Source organism: Pseudorasbora parva, chromosome 16, assembly GCF_024679245.1.
Source record: "Pseudorasbora parva isolate DD20220531a chromosome 16, ASM2467924v1, whole genome shotgun sequence".
Lineage (NCBI taxonomy): Eukaryota > Metazoa > Chordata > Actinopteri > Cypriniformes > Gobionidae > Pseudorasbora > Pseudorasbora parva.
The window spans coordinates 34,746,394-34,764,297 of NC_090187.1; the positions used below are offsets into that span (position 1 = coordinate 34,746,394).

Here is a 17,904-nt window from a genome sequence, read left to right on the forward strand (position 1 = left end):
AAATTAAGACTAGGGATGGGCATTTTTCAAAAATATTATATTAAAAAATTTGGGTTCATAAAATTAACTTATTTAAATTACATTATTTTTCAAAAATGAGAGACATTTTTTTTATTCATTGTTGTCACAATTTCTGAACAGGCTTACGATTAGGCTAAAAACACTAATAAAGCAAACTGAGGCAGTTATCGTGCAGAATGTACATACACTTACACATGTATGGTTATCATGTTTATATTGTTTTTATGTAACTCCAATGGCAGACGACAACATTGTGAGATCAAATACAATCAACTTATCACCACCCAGTGGATTTAGTTATAACTGCATTTTTTTCCTAATATTAATTACAGTTTAAAGGGGTACTTCAGCACTGGGAAGATGAATCTGTATTTAAACTGAGTCATCAATGTAGTAGAAATGTGAAATTATTTTTGAATTTGGTGTCTTCTAAACTGAGAAAGGACAGAAAATGTATTTTTGTCCCATGGGGATGAAAGACTACAATTCCCAGAATGCTTCGCTGCCCTGTGAGGCCATTCCCAAAGCCACCTACTTCATTACTGTGACTGAGTTAGAGAAGACACTACAATTAAAAACTGAACGTGTCTGTTCAATATAATGAGTGAGTCACCGCGCGAGTCTCACAGCACTGAGCACTAACTGCAGGAGTGATGAGACCTGAGGTAATCGCGACCACACTCGCGGCATACATTCACAACGCAAGTTCAGTCTGGCGCGTTTCAGTTCATGCCTTTGCAAGCTTAACTTTGATAGAAATTAATTTGAGAAGTTAAAAGACTTACATTGCTCACCATCGCTCCATTTAAATGAGTGCCTGTAGCTGCCAGCTGAGCTCTGAGTGTAATCTCCCATCCCCCATGCCCGGATTCAAAACATGCGGAAATGGCTCCCTCTGCTGGCTGTAGTCTTTAGCCTTTGGGCAAACATTTTTCCAGAAATAAAATGCATAAATCTCTTGTCTCAGGGAGATATGAGGGGGGAAAGCACAATAATTTGAATATACTCCAGGGTTTCTACTGATACAAAGCCATATGCTAATCGCTGAAGTAACCCTTTAAATATTCATGCACACCCCTAATTAAGTCCTGTTCAAAATGATTTAAGACCTAGAACTCAACACATAAGCCAATTTAAGGCTTTTAAAGACCCTGCGGAAACCCTATTAAGTCTCTATCTTCAAGTATTAAAATGTTACATTTGCTGAACAAGAAATTGTCTTGAGGAGTTTATAGGCTGAATAAGAAATTTAGACTTTTAGATTGACAAAATAGTGTAGTGTTACTTGGGACAATTATTAAGAGATAACTTTAAGTTGCCTTGGATTTTTTTTCTTTTCCAAGAGATCCAAAGATTAAACAATAATGACATTCAGCTAAGCTGAAATGTGGCACTTAATAAAAAGGGACGTTTTCAATATAGAAAGAACAATTTAAGATTTCTTTGCAAAATCAATGGCGGTAATGAATACATTCACTACAAAGAACTATAAATGACAGAAAAATAATATTTATTTGATTCTAAATGCTATGCCAGCTTTTCATTGCAAAGTACAGGTTAAATGTAATAGAAGATTGAGCACAAATAATAATAATAATAATAATAATAGCAATGTCTGGATAACCTTGTGTCCCTGCCCGCCGGCCCTGGTATGTTTAGTCTGAGATCATTCAGGACGGTTCTGGATGTGTTGTTTGATAGTTTCAACAATAGTTGAAACCTCTGCCATGGCACCTTTACCTGTGAAGATACAGAGGTTGGAATGAGGGGCCAAAACACAAGAAACATTTATTTATTAAAGGGTTAGTTCACCCCAAAATGAAAATTCTGTCATTATTTACTCACCCTCATCTTGTTCCAAACCCATAAGACCTTCGTTCATCTTATAAACATGAAATCCAAGAGCTTTCTGACCTCAAATAGACAGCAATGACACTGCATCAATAGCCTAAAAGTCTGACACAGACTAGAAGAGATTGCTGAATAAAGTCGTTATTTTTGTTTGTTTTTTTGCACACAGAAAGTATATTCATCGTTTCATAAAATAAAGTTGACACATGGATGGTTTTAACTATGCTTTTCTACATTTCTGAGCCTTCCGAGTGTTAATTACATTGCTGTATGGATGTTCAAAAACCCTTTCGGATTTCAACAAAAATATCTTAATTTGTGTTCCGAAGATGAACGGAAAAGGTTTTACTTTTTTGGAACGACATGAGGGTGAGTAATTAATGACAGAAATTTCATTTTTTGGTGAACTAACCTTTTAAATCTTTAGGAGTATGCTAATTAAAGCCTGTCAGATAACATCTGTTTGATCTTCAGTTAACAAATAATGCATGAGTGATTTTCACACACTGACGTGTGGGGCATTCAATCTCCCTTATCAATGCAATTACCTCGTAAAAAAAAACAACAACAATAAAAAAAACCTTCTTGGAAGGTACCTTCATCTCCACAGACAAGTTTTTTAGCAATGCATGGTATCTCAACATAGCCAAAGCCTTTAAGTGTGGCCACTTGCTGTGAAGTGACAGGATGCTTCCACATGGCTGTGTTCATAGCAGGACAGAAGAGCAAAGGACGGCTGCTGTCCCAGGCCCGCACCACACATGTCTGTCATCAACAAAATGGGTAAGCATACTTATATAATAATACATCTAAAACAAAATCCAAAATTCCCATTACCTACCAAAAGGTTGTCACATATTCCACTGGCAATTTTGCCAAGTGTGTTGGCATCCAGTGGAGCAATCACTAAAAGATCTGCCCAACGTCTAAGTTCGATATGTAGAACAGGGTCAGAGCGCTTTGTCCACATCTAGCATAGAAATATAACAAAAGCCTTTCATATTTCCAAAGAAAACTCTCTTATCGGGTCAATTTTTAGATTTAACGTCACAGCAGGAAACAATATATTGTTGTTTGATTAGAGAAAATGCATCTCTTCCTCTTTAAAGGCTGTACTCACCTCCCACTCATCCTTATCTCTATACACACAAACAGGGACTTCATTGATATCGTAAAAATGAGTTGCGTGGTCTGTGGTGACCACACGTACATCAACCTAGAAAACAGAACAGAAAAGAAAAAAAATTCTGTCTAACCTTAAAAAATGTCTATAAAATGTATATCATCTTTTAACCTCGACTCATAACTGACCACTTAAAATCATTAAAAATTCACAATAAGGTATGAAGAGGACTAAAAACTTTTTTTTTTATTTCATCAAATGTTATTTATTTGTGTAAATCATATAAATAAATAAATATGGTAAATGTATTTGTAAGCCAAATAAATAACACAAATAAATAAAATAAATTAAAATAAATAACAATAAATTGCCAAAAATGGCAACATCCACTAACTTTTTTTACATTTTATTTTGTGATCAAACAAAACCAATATGATTTCTAATTTTGAGTTGATTATTTATTCAATAAATCAAGATATGCAAGTTATTCATAATAAAAATGACTGGCATCGTTTAAAAAAATAGCACTCTCTGGTGGACAAATATGTGAAATATGAAATGAAAATGACATTGGAGGACATGATGAACTCGGCGACAGCAGTGGCTCTGTCATCTTAAATCATGCACAGTTTGAACTGTCGGAATATAAATACACTTACCCCTGGAATCTCAAGTAGTTGTGTTACCAACAAAGGCGCTTTGAGTGCAGCTACACTGCCAGTCAACCCGACCAGAACATTAAACCCTGTACTATTTGTTTGCAAGTCTAGTATATGATTAGATGGATTAGATTCGGAAATCTGCTGCATTATACAAAAATAACAATCTTCATGTGAACTATACAGACTTTTTCTATTTGATTAACTCCCCCTTGCTAAAGCATCTCTTTTGTACTGCATGATATCTGTAGCACTCATATTTAAATTCTAGTACGGGACGAGGAATTTAACTGAACACTTGAATTGCACATTTAATGAGCAGTGTTTAGAGTCCGTGCACTTTAACCGTCGCTCATACTTCAGGTTTTGTTTTTGTCTTCTTCCGCAAACACTGGGGAGCAAACGCGACGTCACAGCGCCGTCGATGGCTGGAAGTGTACACAGTAACATGCTCTATATGAAACAAACGGATAATGTTTGTACATTTAAGAGAATTTTGCCTTTATCTATGAAAGTAAATATAATTTCAACTTTGCTTAAAACATCGTGACGAATAATTATATTATATACTGCATCTCATGCTTATAATAAAAGTCTATACAGTCATAGTTCAATTGAATTTTTCGCATTGAACATTTTATTAATTTATTTTGTTTATTTTTTTCTATTTTTATATTAATAACAGAAATTAAGCACAGAACAGCATTAATAACAGCAAGAGAAAAAAGTAGTAACAATAATACAAATAAACTAATTAGAATGTACAACAAAAGGATGAATACCTATATACACAGGGGTATTGAAATCAAATCCATATTTATAGTTACAAAATAAATACAAAGGTCCTTATAAAGGATACAATTTCAAGGCTTTACAGCAGTCTAAAGTCTTTTTCGCCTTGGTTATGTTGTCAATATTGCACAGTCGTTCGTTTTTCGATTACGTCATTTCCAGTGCATTATGGGCAGCGTAGTTCAATGGCCCATAAAAGACTTCATAGACTTGTGCCGATTTTCAAATGCTAGGTTTCTTTAAATCAGTGTTTGAAATTGTATTCGTATCATGGCTGTGTGGTTCGGTTCAAGGGTTAGAACTTATTATTGAGGAGTTTTAGATAAAAAAGTGGGCGGAGAGTGTTGCGTACACGTGCGCGCACGCGCATTCGAAGAATATTCTGGACAAATGACAGAATCCGTGGAAACGTCTTCCGGCTGCTTGTTGCAAGATTTACATAGCCTCTCATTCATTGTTAAATCTGAGTAACACACATTTTAATGTGAATATTTGCAATGCAGACTCTCACACCTCACGTGTACTGGGCACAGCGGCATGGGGAGATATACCTGCGAGTGGAGATCAGTGATGCACAGGTAAGAAAAACTTGCTTTGGGGGGCAGTTATATCATAACTCGCAAATCATTTATATCTTATTTTTTACTGTTCGCATTTATTGCATTTAATATTTATGCAAATCAAGATAGTAGGTAACAGAACACTAAAACTGGATGGTGTTATGTTGATATTCCTTTGAATAGCATTATTTTCGGTAGGTCTGATGACAGGGCTTGCATCAAGCCTAGATCACAATGAATAAAGATGAAGATTACGGAAAGGGAGACCAGGACTTGATCCTAGTAGACCACTAGCCACCTGGCTCAGTTACAATGGCAGGGCATGTTTTATTTACAATCCAGGTTCTGACACAGGAGGAGCAAGTGCCCCCTTCCCCCCTCATTGCTTTCTCAGGGCATGATAAAGCATGTTTGACCTGTCCTGTCAGATAATGATAGAGAATAGAATAGTATTTGGCAACTGAGAGCTCTGGAACAAAGGTGGTATTGCTGTGGTGTACTAATTAGATTTCTATGACACCCCTTTATGCAAAAATATATTTGTGTATGGTACTTCTAAGAAAACTATTATATTATTTTCCCATGTCTCCATATAACTCAGAAGGACAAAATAAAAGTATAACATATGCCAAAACATAACTTTAGACACTTTTTAATTGGCCATGTAATTAAAGCGGTAGTTCAAAATTAGCCCATGATTTACTCAAGCCATCCTAGGTGATTATGACACTCAGAGTTATATTAAAACATGTCCTGGCTCTTCCAAGCTTTATAATGGTAGTGAATGGCTGTTTCTTTTTTGAAGACCATAAAAGTGCATCCATCCATCATAAAAATGTTCCACATGGCTCCAGGAGGTTAATAAAGGCCTTCTGAGAACAGTTTTTAAAGTTTTAAATATGGATATTTTTCTTACACAAATGCATCGCTTCACTTCAGAAGACCTTTATTAACCTCCCGGAGCCGTGTGGAGCACTTTTATGATAAATAAATTAACTTTTATGGACTTCAAAACAGAAACAGCCATTCACTGCCATTATTAAGCTTGAAAGAGCAAGGGTATTTTTAATACAACTCTGATTTTCGTCTGAAAGAATAATGTCATATACACCTAGGATGACATGAGTAAATCATGGGGTAATTCAAATTTTTTGGGTGAACTGTCCCTTTAAAGAGATAGTTCACCCAAAAATGAAAATGTGATGTTTATCTTTTTACCCCCAGGGCATCCAAGATGTAGGTGTGTTTGTCTCTTCAGTAGAACACAAATTAAGATTTTTAACTCCAACCGTTGCTCATATAATGCATGTCAATGGTGTGTATTTCTATGAGAGCCACTATGAGAGTAAAAAACAAATAGACATACAAATCCATATTAAACCTTGTGGCTTGTGGCAACAGATTGATGTCTTAAGACATGAAATGCTTGGTTTGTGTGAGAAACCGAACAGTATTTATATAATTTTTTACCTTTAATACAACACTATGCACATCAGGTCAAATTACACTATATGGCGTAAAGTTGCTCACAAGAGATCACTTCTGCCGCTTGTATCCCATTGAGATGCACTGTATCTTGTACATTTGAGCTCACTTGCCAGAAGTGATGGTGCGATCTCGGCTTTTGTACATAGTGTTGTATTTGAGGTGAAAAATTATATAAATACTGTTCGGTTTCTCACACAACCGATCGTTTTGTGTCTTAAGACATCAATGTGTCACCACGAGCCACAAGGTTTAATATGGATTCGTATGTCTGTGTGTTTTTTACTGGAAATAGAATAACACCCCATTGAAATGCATTATTCGAGCAATGGTTGGAGTTAAAAATATTTATTTGTGTTTTACTGTAGAAACAAACACACCTACATCTTGGATGCTCTGGGGGTAAGCAGATAAACATCACATTTTCTTTTTTGGGTGAACTATCCCTTTAACCTTTTTTACTCCCCCAATTGTCCACAACAATTTTCAAAGGCACCATGACTTTTCCAGTTTGTTATTTACTGGATAAGATTTTTTTTAATAACTTAATTTATACCTGATACAATTAAAGTTTTGCATAATAATAATTTTCATGGTCTAGAAATCACACTTTTATCGTTAAAAGTAAGAAAAAACTTTGTTGGGGGATGAATTTAAATAATACATAGATTCATTTTTAGTAGCTTTGTAAACTTTGGTATAAAAGAAGATCTTATTTAAACCTCATGAAAAGAATTCCTGTAAAAGGCCTGTAAAATATAATATAGTCCCATGGTTGAGAGTTATTTGTACACCAAACTTTAAATCTATTATTTTCAAATATTGTAATCACAATAAAAATAGTTTTCCAGTAATAATGCACTAAAGTCAATGTGGGAAGCCTGAAACAGTGAATCATTCATGCATTATTATTATTTTATAACTACATATTATAATATTTCTTTGCTTGATGCATTTGAAGGCATTGTACTGATATAACAGGCAGTGGGAGGAGGAGCTTGAAACTTCACACTTCTTTTTTTCCGCTCTGTCTCTTATCGCAGAATCTCAGTATTGGTTTAGAAGAGAACATCCTTCACTTCAGAGGTACATCTCACAACTAACAATCAGCTGGACAATCTTTCTCTTCAGTTGTGTGACTTGTGTTTATTTTGCTCTTTTTCTTTTTAGGTCAAGGGCATGGAGCGAAAGGGGAAAATCAATACGAATTCAGCCTGGAATTCCTAAAACTGGTTAGGCCTGAGGTAACAGCCACCTTCATTTACACACATGCACACAAAAAACACTTCTATGTAAATTGTTTGCTTGAGCAATGAAGATTTGCTGCTATGTTCTGTTGTTTATGTTGGAACCACATGAAGATGTTTGTGTCCACAGGTGAAGCACAAATCCACCCAGCGGCAGGTGAATATCACGGTAAAGAAGCAAGAGCACGTCTGGTGGGATCGGCTCACTAAGCAGGAGAAGAAGCCTCTGTTTTTAGCCCCCGATTTTGACCGCTGGCTGGATGAGTCAGATGCAGAAATGGAGCTCAGAGAGAAGGTAAAGAGGTTTACTATTTAAGTTATACTTGAGGAGCTTCACAGTTTGATGTGTTAAACTGCTGTTTTCTGCTCACAGGAAGAGAAAATAAACAAAGTCAGCATCGAGTCAAGGGTTCGTAAGGACCGTGAGTATATTTCTTATTCTACGAGTGTAAACACATTGGGTCAGCCTACCAAATAATAACCGTGCATTTATTACTCCGTTTTGTGCAGCTTTTCTTGGCTTGAAAAAAGGTTTTCTCTTTATGTACAACTTGGTCCAGTTCCTCGGCTATTCCTGGATCTTTGTCAACATGACTGTACGTCTGTTCATACTTGGGCAAGGTTAGTCTCTTTTTTTTTTGTAAGAAGAATAAAGATGCGTTTCTGTTTGTCACTGTCAGGAAATGCATTTCATTTGAATTTGCAAATGAATCATTTGAATGCAAATGTCTGTGTTTATATACATCTCATTGCACATGAAGTGTCACATGCCTGAGTCAGCTTCACAAACAGTTTGTTAGTTTGGTTTGAAGTGGTTGTCTAAAGTGTGAAAACTGAGTGTTCAGTATGGTCCTTACAGTTTTTTTGTCAACTCAACAGATTCATTCTACGACACATTTCATACTATTGCCGACGTGATGTACTTCTGTCAGATGCTGGCAATAATGGAAGTTATCAATCCTGCTGTGGGGTTGGTTAAGACTGGAGTCATGCCTGCTTTCATTCAGGTATGCCTAGTGCACGCCATGCTTTAGTAGCTTTTTTGAATATTGAATTAATTTCAATGTCTCTTGTTAAAGGTGATGGGGAGGAACTTCATCCTTTTTGTCATATTTGGTAGCTTAGAGGATATGCAGAACAAGCCAGTGGTCTTCTTTGTCTTCTATCTGTGGAGTATGATTGAGATATTCAGGTAATTATGTACATTTTTAGTATGTTAAATGTGTGCTCTGATTGTATCATGTTTATTTAAAGCAGTTTCTGCTAGTGGTGAGGAAATGTAGGAGTTGGTGTTCTGGTGTAGTTTGAATATCTTTATCTGCAGGATATCCCCTGTGTATGGGCCAGATGTTACTAGTAATTCAACCTTGTACATATGCTCTCCTTAGTTTGTTAAAGTAAGCATTTTATCTTTACTAAATATACTGAAATTCAGAATCTAAATCATAATTACAGAATACAAACGATATTAGAAAGAGGTTTAACCTGTATCCTTTTAAGTTGCCTTGGTCTTTGAGGCTAATGGTTTTTGCTCTTTCAGCAGTTATGTTTTGTGTGTGGTTTACAGCCGCAGTGTTTCTACACTTCTTTCCTTATTGCGATAAAACAAATAGCTTTCTTCCTGTGGCCTCACACAACATATCACTATAAGACACACATCCGTGTGCCAGTCGTGAAATGCCACACTGCTCAGAACTGTGTTTAAAAGCAATGTAATTAGCAACATAAACGAGAATACATATCTGCAGCAGTTTCGAATGTTGAATAAAGTATTTTTATTAAAATAAATAATAAACCCTACTGTACATTATATAGACAATTTTTTGTTTTTCAAATGCTGCTTTTTTAAACTTTCCATTCATCAAAGAATCCTTTTAAAAAAGTATCACAATTTCCACAAACATATTAAGTTTTCAACATTGATAATCAGAAATGCCTTCTAAGTAGCAAATCATTATCTTAGAATGTTTTCTAAAGGATCATGTGACACTGAAGACTGGAGTAATGATGCTGAAAATTCAGCTTTTGATCTCATAAATGCAGACTTTTTCAGCTTAAGAGACTTCTTTCAAAAATATTAAAATACTCTTTCTTACCAAATCCAGACAGAATTGTATATTGAGCCATACAGCTTGATCCTCTAAGTGACTTCTTTTGGATAATTTTTTTTTATATATCTGTACCATAGGTATCCTTTCTACATGTTGGCCTGCATTGATACGGAATGGAAGTTGTTGACTTGGTTAAGATACACCATATGGATACCGCTGTACCCTCTTGGAGTGCTGGCTGAAGGTGTGTGTATCTGTAAACTAGCCCCTATCATAAGTAAAAAATCATGATGGTCTGTTCATGAGATGTGAGAACTGAGCTTTTCTTATGCTCTTTTATGTTGTGATCAGCTGTGGCGGTGATCCAGTCCATCCCGATCTTTGATGAAACCAAACTCCTCAGTATTCCTCTGCCTAAAGCAATTGGCATGTCGCTTAGCTTTTCCTACATCCTGCAGCTCTACTTGGTGCTCATGTTTCTGGGTAAGCTCCACAAAATACATGCTACAAATGAAACTAGGGACTCTATCATACATTCGGCACAATGAGACACAAAGTGTTTTTTGCTAGTTTCAGCTCAATGCAGTTATCATGTTGTTTAAATAGCAAATGCTCTCGCATCCATAGGCGTGCTGGTCTGAAAACAAGGCGTGTTCAGGCAAATTGTTGACACTGCTATTTTGAGGCATCTGAAAAAGACTGCGCCACTGGCCAACAAAAACCTGGTCTAAAGTCAGTATTTTTTATTTAAACAGCGTGTAATCTGCCTCTAGGCAGGTGGTTAGGTACTTATTACACACACAGGGACGTGCAGCAGCACACAACAATTTTTAAATATTAAAAATAAAAGGATTACAATGTAAAAGATTATGTATGTAAAGACAAAAATGCCTACATGTCATAATGGATATTCATTGCATGTATCAGAATTACCTATTTGCAATAATAACGAATGAAATTGGCTACTTATTTAACCAATCGTGGCAATACAGACATGCATTTAAACTGACTCGTCAGGTTGAGGGTGTCTATATTCCACCATTTAAATAGCGAATCTGCCATGGTGTGAGTGCAACTGGCTTTTAAAGGGAATGGGAGATGAAACTCTGATTGGTTTATTGTGTTATGCCCAAAACACACCCATGACTCATTAAGAGATTAAGTACAACCCTTTTGGACCATGTGCATGGCAGGGCAACCATTTCTTCCTGTCGTTAAACTAGCAAAAGTGGATTCCGACACGCCCCAAGTGCACTTTCGCCGTGTGCTTTAGACCGTTAAAATAGAGCTGTAGGGTTCTCTCTCCAAATAGACATTTTATTCAATTGTTTGTAATTTCAGGCCTCTTCATCAACTTCCGCCACCTCTACAAGCAAAGGAGACGACGGTTTCGCACCAAAAAGAGGAAGGCTAACTGAGGGGAAGCGATGCCACATGCTTTATTTCTCTTGTATCTCTCTTTTCTTTTGTCACCTCCATTTTCTCTCTTAATATTTGCCCTCTTGTCATTGCTGAGGCAAAATCTCTCCTCTTTCAGCCAACAACTCAAGTGCATTTACTTTCTAAATACTAAAATACTAATGGTGACCTGACCAGGACTTAGCTGTAGAGGAGTTAAATTATTAAAGAACACTAGAGGAAAAAAAGATCGTACCAAAATAATTCTAAGCAGGACCATTAAGGTATTTATAAATTTCATCTATATGCAGTATGTTTGCAGTTAGATTGTTTGCGTGTTTGATGATGTAGATTAGCTGTGTGATGACAGGCTTACTTGACTGAAACGCAAGCAAGGTTTTATCTTCCTGTCATTCCCTTAGATATGTTGTAATAGTCATTTCTGTTAGCACAAAGCACTGCTAACAACAAGACAGATCATTAACCTCAGGGAAAACCTCATGAAGCATTCAAGTCACATGTCGGCTCTGGACATGAATGTGTAAATGCAACTGAAAACATTTAATTAAATTTCCATGAAACAAAACATAGATTTTCAGATGACTATCATTAAACATAAACTACAGACAGGTTTCTATTAGTCAGTGTTAGAAAATTAGAAAATGCATTTTCTTGGAAAACCTGATTTTTTTCCTTCCTCAAATTGAGTGCTCAATGTCATAATTTGTCTTAAAGTCCAAGGTTTCCTCTCATTTCATATCCTTCCAACCTTTGTGGCACTACTAAAACATTTGTTATCCAGCTGTAATTACCCCTTTTCCTTGGATAGTTTTTAGATAAAGGTACATTCCTGTGTAACTGATCTGGTAGTTGTCCGTTGAGTATTGTTCCTCCATTTTCTATATTCTCTCAGCCCCTCCTCCACCTGAGAAATCAGTGAGCATAGGGGTGATGTTGTGTTCAAAGGCCGCGTATTTAGAGTCTCCGCTACTGGCCAGTTTAAGCTGCTGGGCAGCGTGTGACAGCTGGAAGGCGGCATCAGGGTGGGCGGAGTCAGGCAGCAGAGTGCACTCTCGCTCTAGAAGTTCAGCCATACTCTTCAGAAGCTCCCAGAAACCAAAGGCGAGAGCGGCCTTCCGAAGACGGTTCAATTCCTGCAGTGATGAAAATACAAATGTCATACAAAAACGTATTTTAACTAATTAAAAGGGTCATATATCAGCCCATGATATTCTTAAATTAAATTTTTTAATGTTTATATATTAAATTATACATATTCACTTTATTAAACAATTGAATCATAATAATTATATACCCACCTTATAAAACGTTTGTGTTTTTTCAGGCAATTTCCTTGCATTACGGAGAATTTTCTGTACATCTGTCTGTAAATGTGATTATTAAAAAGTTTAATTTATGATGACATTTAATCAGTGTCCTGTCGGATAATATCTCATTTGTAGTAGTGTTCAGATGTATACCTGCAGTCCACTGGCTTTAATCCAGACAGTAACATTCTGAGCATAGCTTCTCTTGTTTTTCGGCTGTATGGGAAAAGGACTTTTACTGTCATCTTCACCATAGGGATTTTCAGCGGCATCTGTAGGTCACGCAAACAAAGAATCATAGTGAATAGTTATTTATAACGTTGGCCAGTAAGCAAAACCTTATGCAAAACCATGAGCAAATGTTTTTATCATGTGTATGTAGTCTGAGAACATCGCTAGTCTCAGAAGGAAGCAAAGCATGAGAGAGAAAAAAAAAAAATTTAATCATGCAAATGTCTTGTACTACCGTTATCCCTGACCCTTGTGTATTTACCTACAGGTTTCCTAACTGAACTCGGTGAACCGTCTAGGTTACCTTCTTTTGTTTCTGTGTTTTAATTATTAACTACTTACACACACTGCATAATTCAGTGCAATGCAGTTCATTTTTATTTCATTTAAACAGACTTTTTATGTGTGGCAGTTAAATAATACTGAGCAAAAACATTCTACCTGAGGCAGGTCCAAGCTGTGACATTCTGCCCAACCAGGGCAGAGGCTCAGAGCCGAGCTCAAAGAGTGACATCATTAGATTGGACTTCTTCTTACTGTCTGCCTGGGAATAAAGCATTCCAAACCAGTCTGGCCTGATAGAGGAATTATAGAGGAATGCAATTATACACAGGGAAAACTTTTACTTCAGAGTAACTAGATCATTTATCTAAAATATATAAATGTATATATAAATATGAAAATAAACTCCTTACATCTGACAATGCAATTCACTAAAAGCAAGTTTAACATTTGCAAATTCAGAATGTTTATGAAAAGGCAGAGACATATTTTTATATTTCTCCTTACCCTAGTTGTACAAGTGCCACCATTCCCTCCACCTTTAGGCTGCCATGTAGAAGAACGCAGAAGTTCGGGCTTTTGCCAGCCATCTGATTTGTGGAGGTCTCTTCCTCTGTCTCATCAGTGGTCCCTGTACCCATCTCATCCCCCTCTGTAAATCAGAAGAACATGCCTATATATATAGATATATCCATATATCAAGTGGGAAGTGAGATAGCTTAAAATAAGACAAAACCAGCTTTAAAATAAGCTAAAACCATTTACCATTTTTATTTGAGCCCTCAATAAAATTTGTATTTATGAACAAAGATTCTCTGGGTTTTGGAAAACCTAGATATATACAAGGATATTTTAAATGTGTGATTTCTAGACCCGGAAAAGTCATGGAAATGTTTATAATGAATATATTTAATAATACTTTTTTGGGTAGAAATTGCTATTTGTAGTAGTAATTAAAATAACTAGAAAAGTCAAATCCATTGGTAATAAAATGTCTAAATGCTGATAAACATTCAGTTATTTAAACTTCTGAAATTATGGAATACCATTAATTTTGTTAATTATTTATAGTTTTAATTATACTGACCTTTGTTCACAGCGATGGGCAAGACCAAGTGCCTGGATAAAACTGGAGGGCTGGAGATGTCTCCAATCTCAATAAAACCCACGATCTCCAAGTCTATATATATAAACACAATGAGGTAGCATAAATATTACTAATTTCCATATCTAGCATGATTAGCAACAAATAAAAATAAAATTTATTTATTTACATTTATTGTCTGCAAAACGCATTAAACGTAATATTATATACAGTAAACCAGCTAACATAAAATGCTTTTGTAAATATTCATCTCGTGGTCATACCTGTTTGCACAGTTTTGGGCATGGGATCCACTTCGTCATCTATAATCACGGGCTCTGGCCTGGGAAAGACCTGCACATCAGAGGTCAGGTTCCCACAGCGCAGCACCGCATGGAAGGGAGAGTACGCCTGGTCAATCAGCTTTCTGCCAACAAATGCAGTGATGCTCTTTATTACCAAATGTTGCCTAAACCACAATGTGCACTTAAAATACAAGAACATATTTAGTAGTATTTATGCCTTAAGTAAAACATCCCTCACCCAAACATAGACTGGACACTTTTAAGACAAAGGGGTCCCTCCATCGTGTATATCTGACCCTCTCCGCCATTCAAATGAATTAGCTGCTCTAAGTTATCCATACCATCGGTAGCTTGGAGCTTCAGGGGACATCAAAATAACACAACAGATTAAAGCACATAAAAGGAAAATATTACTTAATTTATATAATTTAAATATGATGTAAGATGACTTAATCTAATAAAAATACAATTAAAATGGAAATTATAAAAAATATATATATTTTTTGAATATTAAAGGTAGCGTAGGCACTATTTTGCATCAGTGTGTTCCATTAAGGTTATGCAGAGTTCTAGACAGACAGTCACTGAGTCCCTGAAGAGATGGCAACCCATGACGTTATACTCTGAGCTGTCCTTAGGCAATAAATTATGTATTTCTATAACTAACACAACCAATGCTGCAGCAGTCGGGTGGTTGGTACAAGTCAGAGCTCTTTAAGTTGTTTACATTCCTTATTATTGTAATATGTGCTTTGAGACATGAGGTATTTTAACACCGTCTCTAGTGACGCTACTCTGGCTGTGTACTTTCATGTGTTTTGGAGGAGGCGCGGCTATGGAGATGCTCTGAAGGGAGAGGGGTGGGATCTTTGGATTTCAAAGGTAGCTTGCTATTCCTAGCCTCTCCAAAATTGCCTAATATACCTTTAATAAACACTATAATAGAGTGGTACAGGTATGACGTCACTTTGTAGGCCAACCGGCAGCTAGCATCAAATAGGATTTTTTCATAGGCTTATAGATTATGACTGTGTATACAATTTTTTACAGATGAACACAACTTTTATGAATTTTAAAGCCTAAATGCAGTTGCCAGAAGTAAAAAGCTAAAGGTAAGCTAAAAAAACAACACCAAAGTCCCACGACTAAGTTTCTGAGAACTCTTTCAGTTTTTATCTGACAAACACTTTCCCAGAGCGTTTTACCTGTTCAGCGTGATGACGTTTCAAATTTCCCAGACAGCCTCTGTAGTCCCATTTAGCCACTTGTTAGCAAAGCCTTTTTCAAAATATGTAACAGCTTAAAAAATTAATGATATGTGATGTATTTTATGTTGTAGAATAAAATGTAATCTTGAGCTTGTGTTCATCACAGACCTTATTTCAGCCATTTAATCAAAATCCTATTCAAAAAACATTGAATTGTGGACGTTGGAACCGGACGTGTTAAAATGCTATATCGTTTCTGAATTTGGGCCTGCACATTTACATCATACCTGGACCACTTTATAGTTTCTCAATGACATTAAAATAACAATGGTAATGACACAGTGAAAACAGACTGAAGTACCTCCTCTGCATTGGCAATGCACATGACATAAAGTTTGGAAGGGAATGGGAAAGGAAGTGGGAATTTCTTGTCCTCCAGGCGTTGTTTCACAGTTTGCAGGGACTGACGCAAAGATCCACGACCAATGCCCAGTGCACCATCAGTAACCAGCACCACCTATAGGCCACCATTAAAACAACAAACACTAATTGACAGTGTAAATGCAGTCAAAGCCACAAATTCAGCATTATATATATATATATATATATATATATATATATATATATATATATATATATATATATATATATATATATATATAATACTATCTTTAGAAAAATGTAATGGGACAAACTATTTTATATAAAAAAGTTATATGTTTAATGTTTAGACACCCTGCTAAACCACTACCTTATTAATCTACCAATCATTATAAAAACAAAAAAACCCTCCTATCATTTTTCTGAACAGATCAATTGGCCATAGTGCTGAGAAATCTTGGCACATAACATATCTTCAACTTCATTGTACTGTACAATCCATGAAATATCATGAATCAATATTTAGCAGCAAAAACAGTTTTTAACATTGATAATAATTAGAAATGTTTCTTATGCACAAAAAAAGCATATTAGATTATTTTAAAGGATCATGTGACACTGAAGACTGGAGTAATGATGCTGAAAATTCAGCTTTGCATCACAGGAATACATTTTTAAATATATTAAAATACAAATAGTTATTTTAAATGTTAATTATATTTCGGTTGTGTTTTACCTGGCATGGGCAAGCGGTTCCCCACTCCTGCTGTACTACATTACTAACACCTTGTAATGCAGCTTCCAGGCAGGTTTTATCATAGTCTTCAAGGTTGTTCAAGGCTTCCTGCAAAACAATGAATGAGAGATAACAATAAGACCCTCGACACCTATCATATCCTTAGAATAATTAGGTTTAAGTTACTGCATTTACATTATATTTTATGTAGACAGCATGACACCTGGCCTGTTTTTACCTGCAGAGTATTGTAGTCTCTGGTGAATGGCACCATAAGCTCCCAGAGCGAGGAGAAGGCGACAAGTGAAGTAAACTCCATTCTGTAGTTTGTGGCCATGTGTTCAAACAGCATGGTCAGTCCATGAACAGCCAGGTTCTTTCTCTGAAACTCTTCACTGCCCTCCACTGACACCGGTCGTGTCATGGACAGTGACGAGTCCATAAGAACCACAGTAGGCATGTTTGCAAATTCTTCTCTTTACGCTTTACACTTCTGAATGAACGCTTGAGATATCTGTGGAAAAACAGGAACATGATGTGTTAGTGTTACAACAGAAGCTTCTGAGGTGGACATAAATAAGAACCCACACAGACAATTTCTCTGACTTTGTTATGGTTACATTCTGCTGAAAAAAAAAACAGCTTAAACCAGCAGACATTGCTTTTTTAAATATTTTTAATTTCCACATGTACTATACAAGTAAATAAAGTCTGGTGTGAGTTACTGTTATTGCCAGTGTCCAATCAATCGTTCGCACGTTAAATGTGACAGGAAAACATACAATTATCATAAAAGTTTTAAATATAATATGATCTTCATATTTCCGAATACAACTCGTAGGCATGCATACCAATTTTTGCATATTTCAATAAAATGTTAACATTTTACCCATCGCTGAAAATCCCTTCTTTCTAACCAAGTGTGCAGCGTGAAAAGCGGACCGTCTGGAAACAAAAGAGAGACAACTCGTTCCTTGTCAAGAACGCGCGAGAAAGGGATTTTTAAAAGTTGTAGGCTATCCTAAAATAAACTCTCTTAAAATAAAGTGGAAAATAAAGAAAATTTCAAAAGAGAGGCTATACAGAATCCTACAAATGTAGATCCATGCCGTTTAAAGTCTATTTAAATCAAATTGCGGGTTAATTTATTACTAATCTGCAA

The 17,904-nt window shown here is 36.0% G+C and overlaps 3 protein-coding genes across 3 annotated transcripts; 1 reads left to right on the forward strand and 2 right to left on the reverse strand.

The window, feature by feature from the left end:
- Positions 1 to 1,514: 1,514 nt before the first annotated feature.
- ppcdc (phosphopantothenoylcysteine decarboxylase) lies at positions 1,515 to 4,077 on the reverse strand. Its single transcript, XM_067419789.1, has 5 exons — positions 3,655 to 4,077; positions 2,993 to 3,088; positions 2,714 to 2,842; positions 2,469 to 2,637; positions 1,515 to 1,761 (listed from the first exon to the last, which is right to left on the reverse strand). Exons 1-5 carry the CDS (start codon positions 3,802 to 3,804, stop codon positions 1,688 to 1,690), a joined length of 618 nt encoding a protein of 205 aa, XP_067275890.1. The 5' UTR covers positions 3,805 to 4,077; the 3' UTR covers positions 1,515 to 1,687.
- A 736-nt stretch (positions 4,078 to 4,813) lies between these two features.
- hacd3 (3-hydroxyacyl-CoA dehydratase 3) lies at positions 4,814 to 11,842 on the forward strand. The gene is made up of 11 exons (XM_067420476.1): positions 4,814 to 5,024; positions 7,535 to 7,577; positions 7,662 to 7,735; positions 7,869 to 8,033; positions 8,112 to 8,160; positions 8,249 to 8,359; positions 8,618 to 8,745; positions 8,818 to 8,930; positions 9,927 to 10,033; positions 10,141 to 10,272; positions 11,131 to 11,842. The coding sequence occupies exons 1-11, from the start codon at positions 4,944 to 4,946 to the stop codon at positions 11,205 to 11,207; spliced, it is 1,080 nt and encodes a 359-aa protein (XP_067276577.1). The 5' UTR covers positions 4,814 to 4,943; the 3' UTR covers positions 11,208 to 11,842.
- A 2-nt stretch (positions 11,843 to 11,844) lies between these two features.
- On the reverse strand, positions 11,845 to 17,704 carry ints14 (integrator complex subunit 14). Its single transcript, XM_067420475.1, has 12 exons — positions 17,632 to 17,704; positions 16,981 to 17,256; positions 16,743 to 16,850; positions 15,987 to 16,142; positions 14,656 to 14,774; positions 14,397 to 14,539; positions 14,116 to 14,208; positions 13,536 to 13,680; positions 13,188 to 13,321; positions 12,669 to 12,787; positions 12,507 to 12,572; positions 11,845 to 12,341 (listed from the first exon to the last, which is right to left on the reverse strand). The coding sequence occupies exons 2-12, from the start codon at positions 17,200 to 17,202 to the stop codon at positions 12,087 to 12,089; spliced, it is 1,560 nt and encodes a 519-aa protein (XP_067276576.1). The 5' UTR covers positions 17,203 to 17,256; positions 17,632 to 17,704; the 3' UTR covers positions 11,845 to 12,086.
- Positions 17,705 to 17,904: the final 200 nt, after the last annotated feature.

Bases quoted from the DNA above. Each gene is read 5' to 3' on its own strand.
- ppcdc (XM_067419789.1), bottom strand. From the start codon at position 3,804: ATGCAGCAGATTTCCGAATCTAATCCATCTAATCATATACTAGACTTG. The intron at 3,089-3,654 runs GTAAGTGTATTT...TCTGTTTTCTAG, and splicing joins AACTACTTGAGATTCCAGGG to GTTGATGTACGTGTGGTCAC. The intron at 1,762-2,468 runs GTACCTTCCAAG...GTATCTTCACAG, and splicing joins ACTTGTCTGTGGAGATGAAG to GTAAAGGTGCCATGGCAGAG.
- ints14 (XM_067420475.1), bottom strand. From the start codon at position 17,202: ATGCCTACTGTGGTTCTTATGGACTCGTCACTGTCCATGACACGACCG. The intron at 14,540-14,655 runs GTGAGGGATGTT...ATTTGTTGGCAG, and splicing joins AGTGTCCAGTCTATGTTTGG to AAAGCTGATTGACCAGGCGT. The intron at 12,342-12,506 runs GTGGGTATATAA...TCATCACTGCAG, and splicing joins AAACACAAACGTTTTATAAG to GAATTGAACCGTCTTCGGAA.
- hacd3 (XM_067420476.1), top strand. From the start codon at position 4,944: ATGCAGACTCTCACACCTCACGTGTACTGGGCACAGCGGCATGGGGAG. The intron at 8,931-9,926 runs GTAATTATGTAC...TCTGTACCATAG, and splicing joins AGTATGATTGAGATATTCAG to GTATCCTTTCTACATGTTGG. The intron at 10,034-10,140 runs GTGTGTGTATCT...TGTTGTGATCAG, and splicing joins TCTTGGAGTGCTGGCTGAAG to CTGTGGCGGTGATCCAGTCC.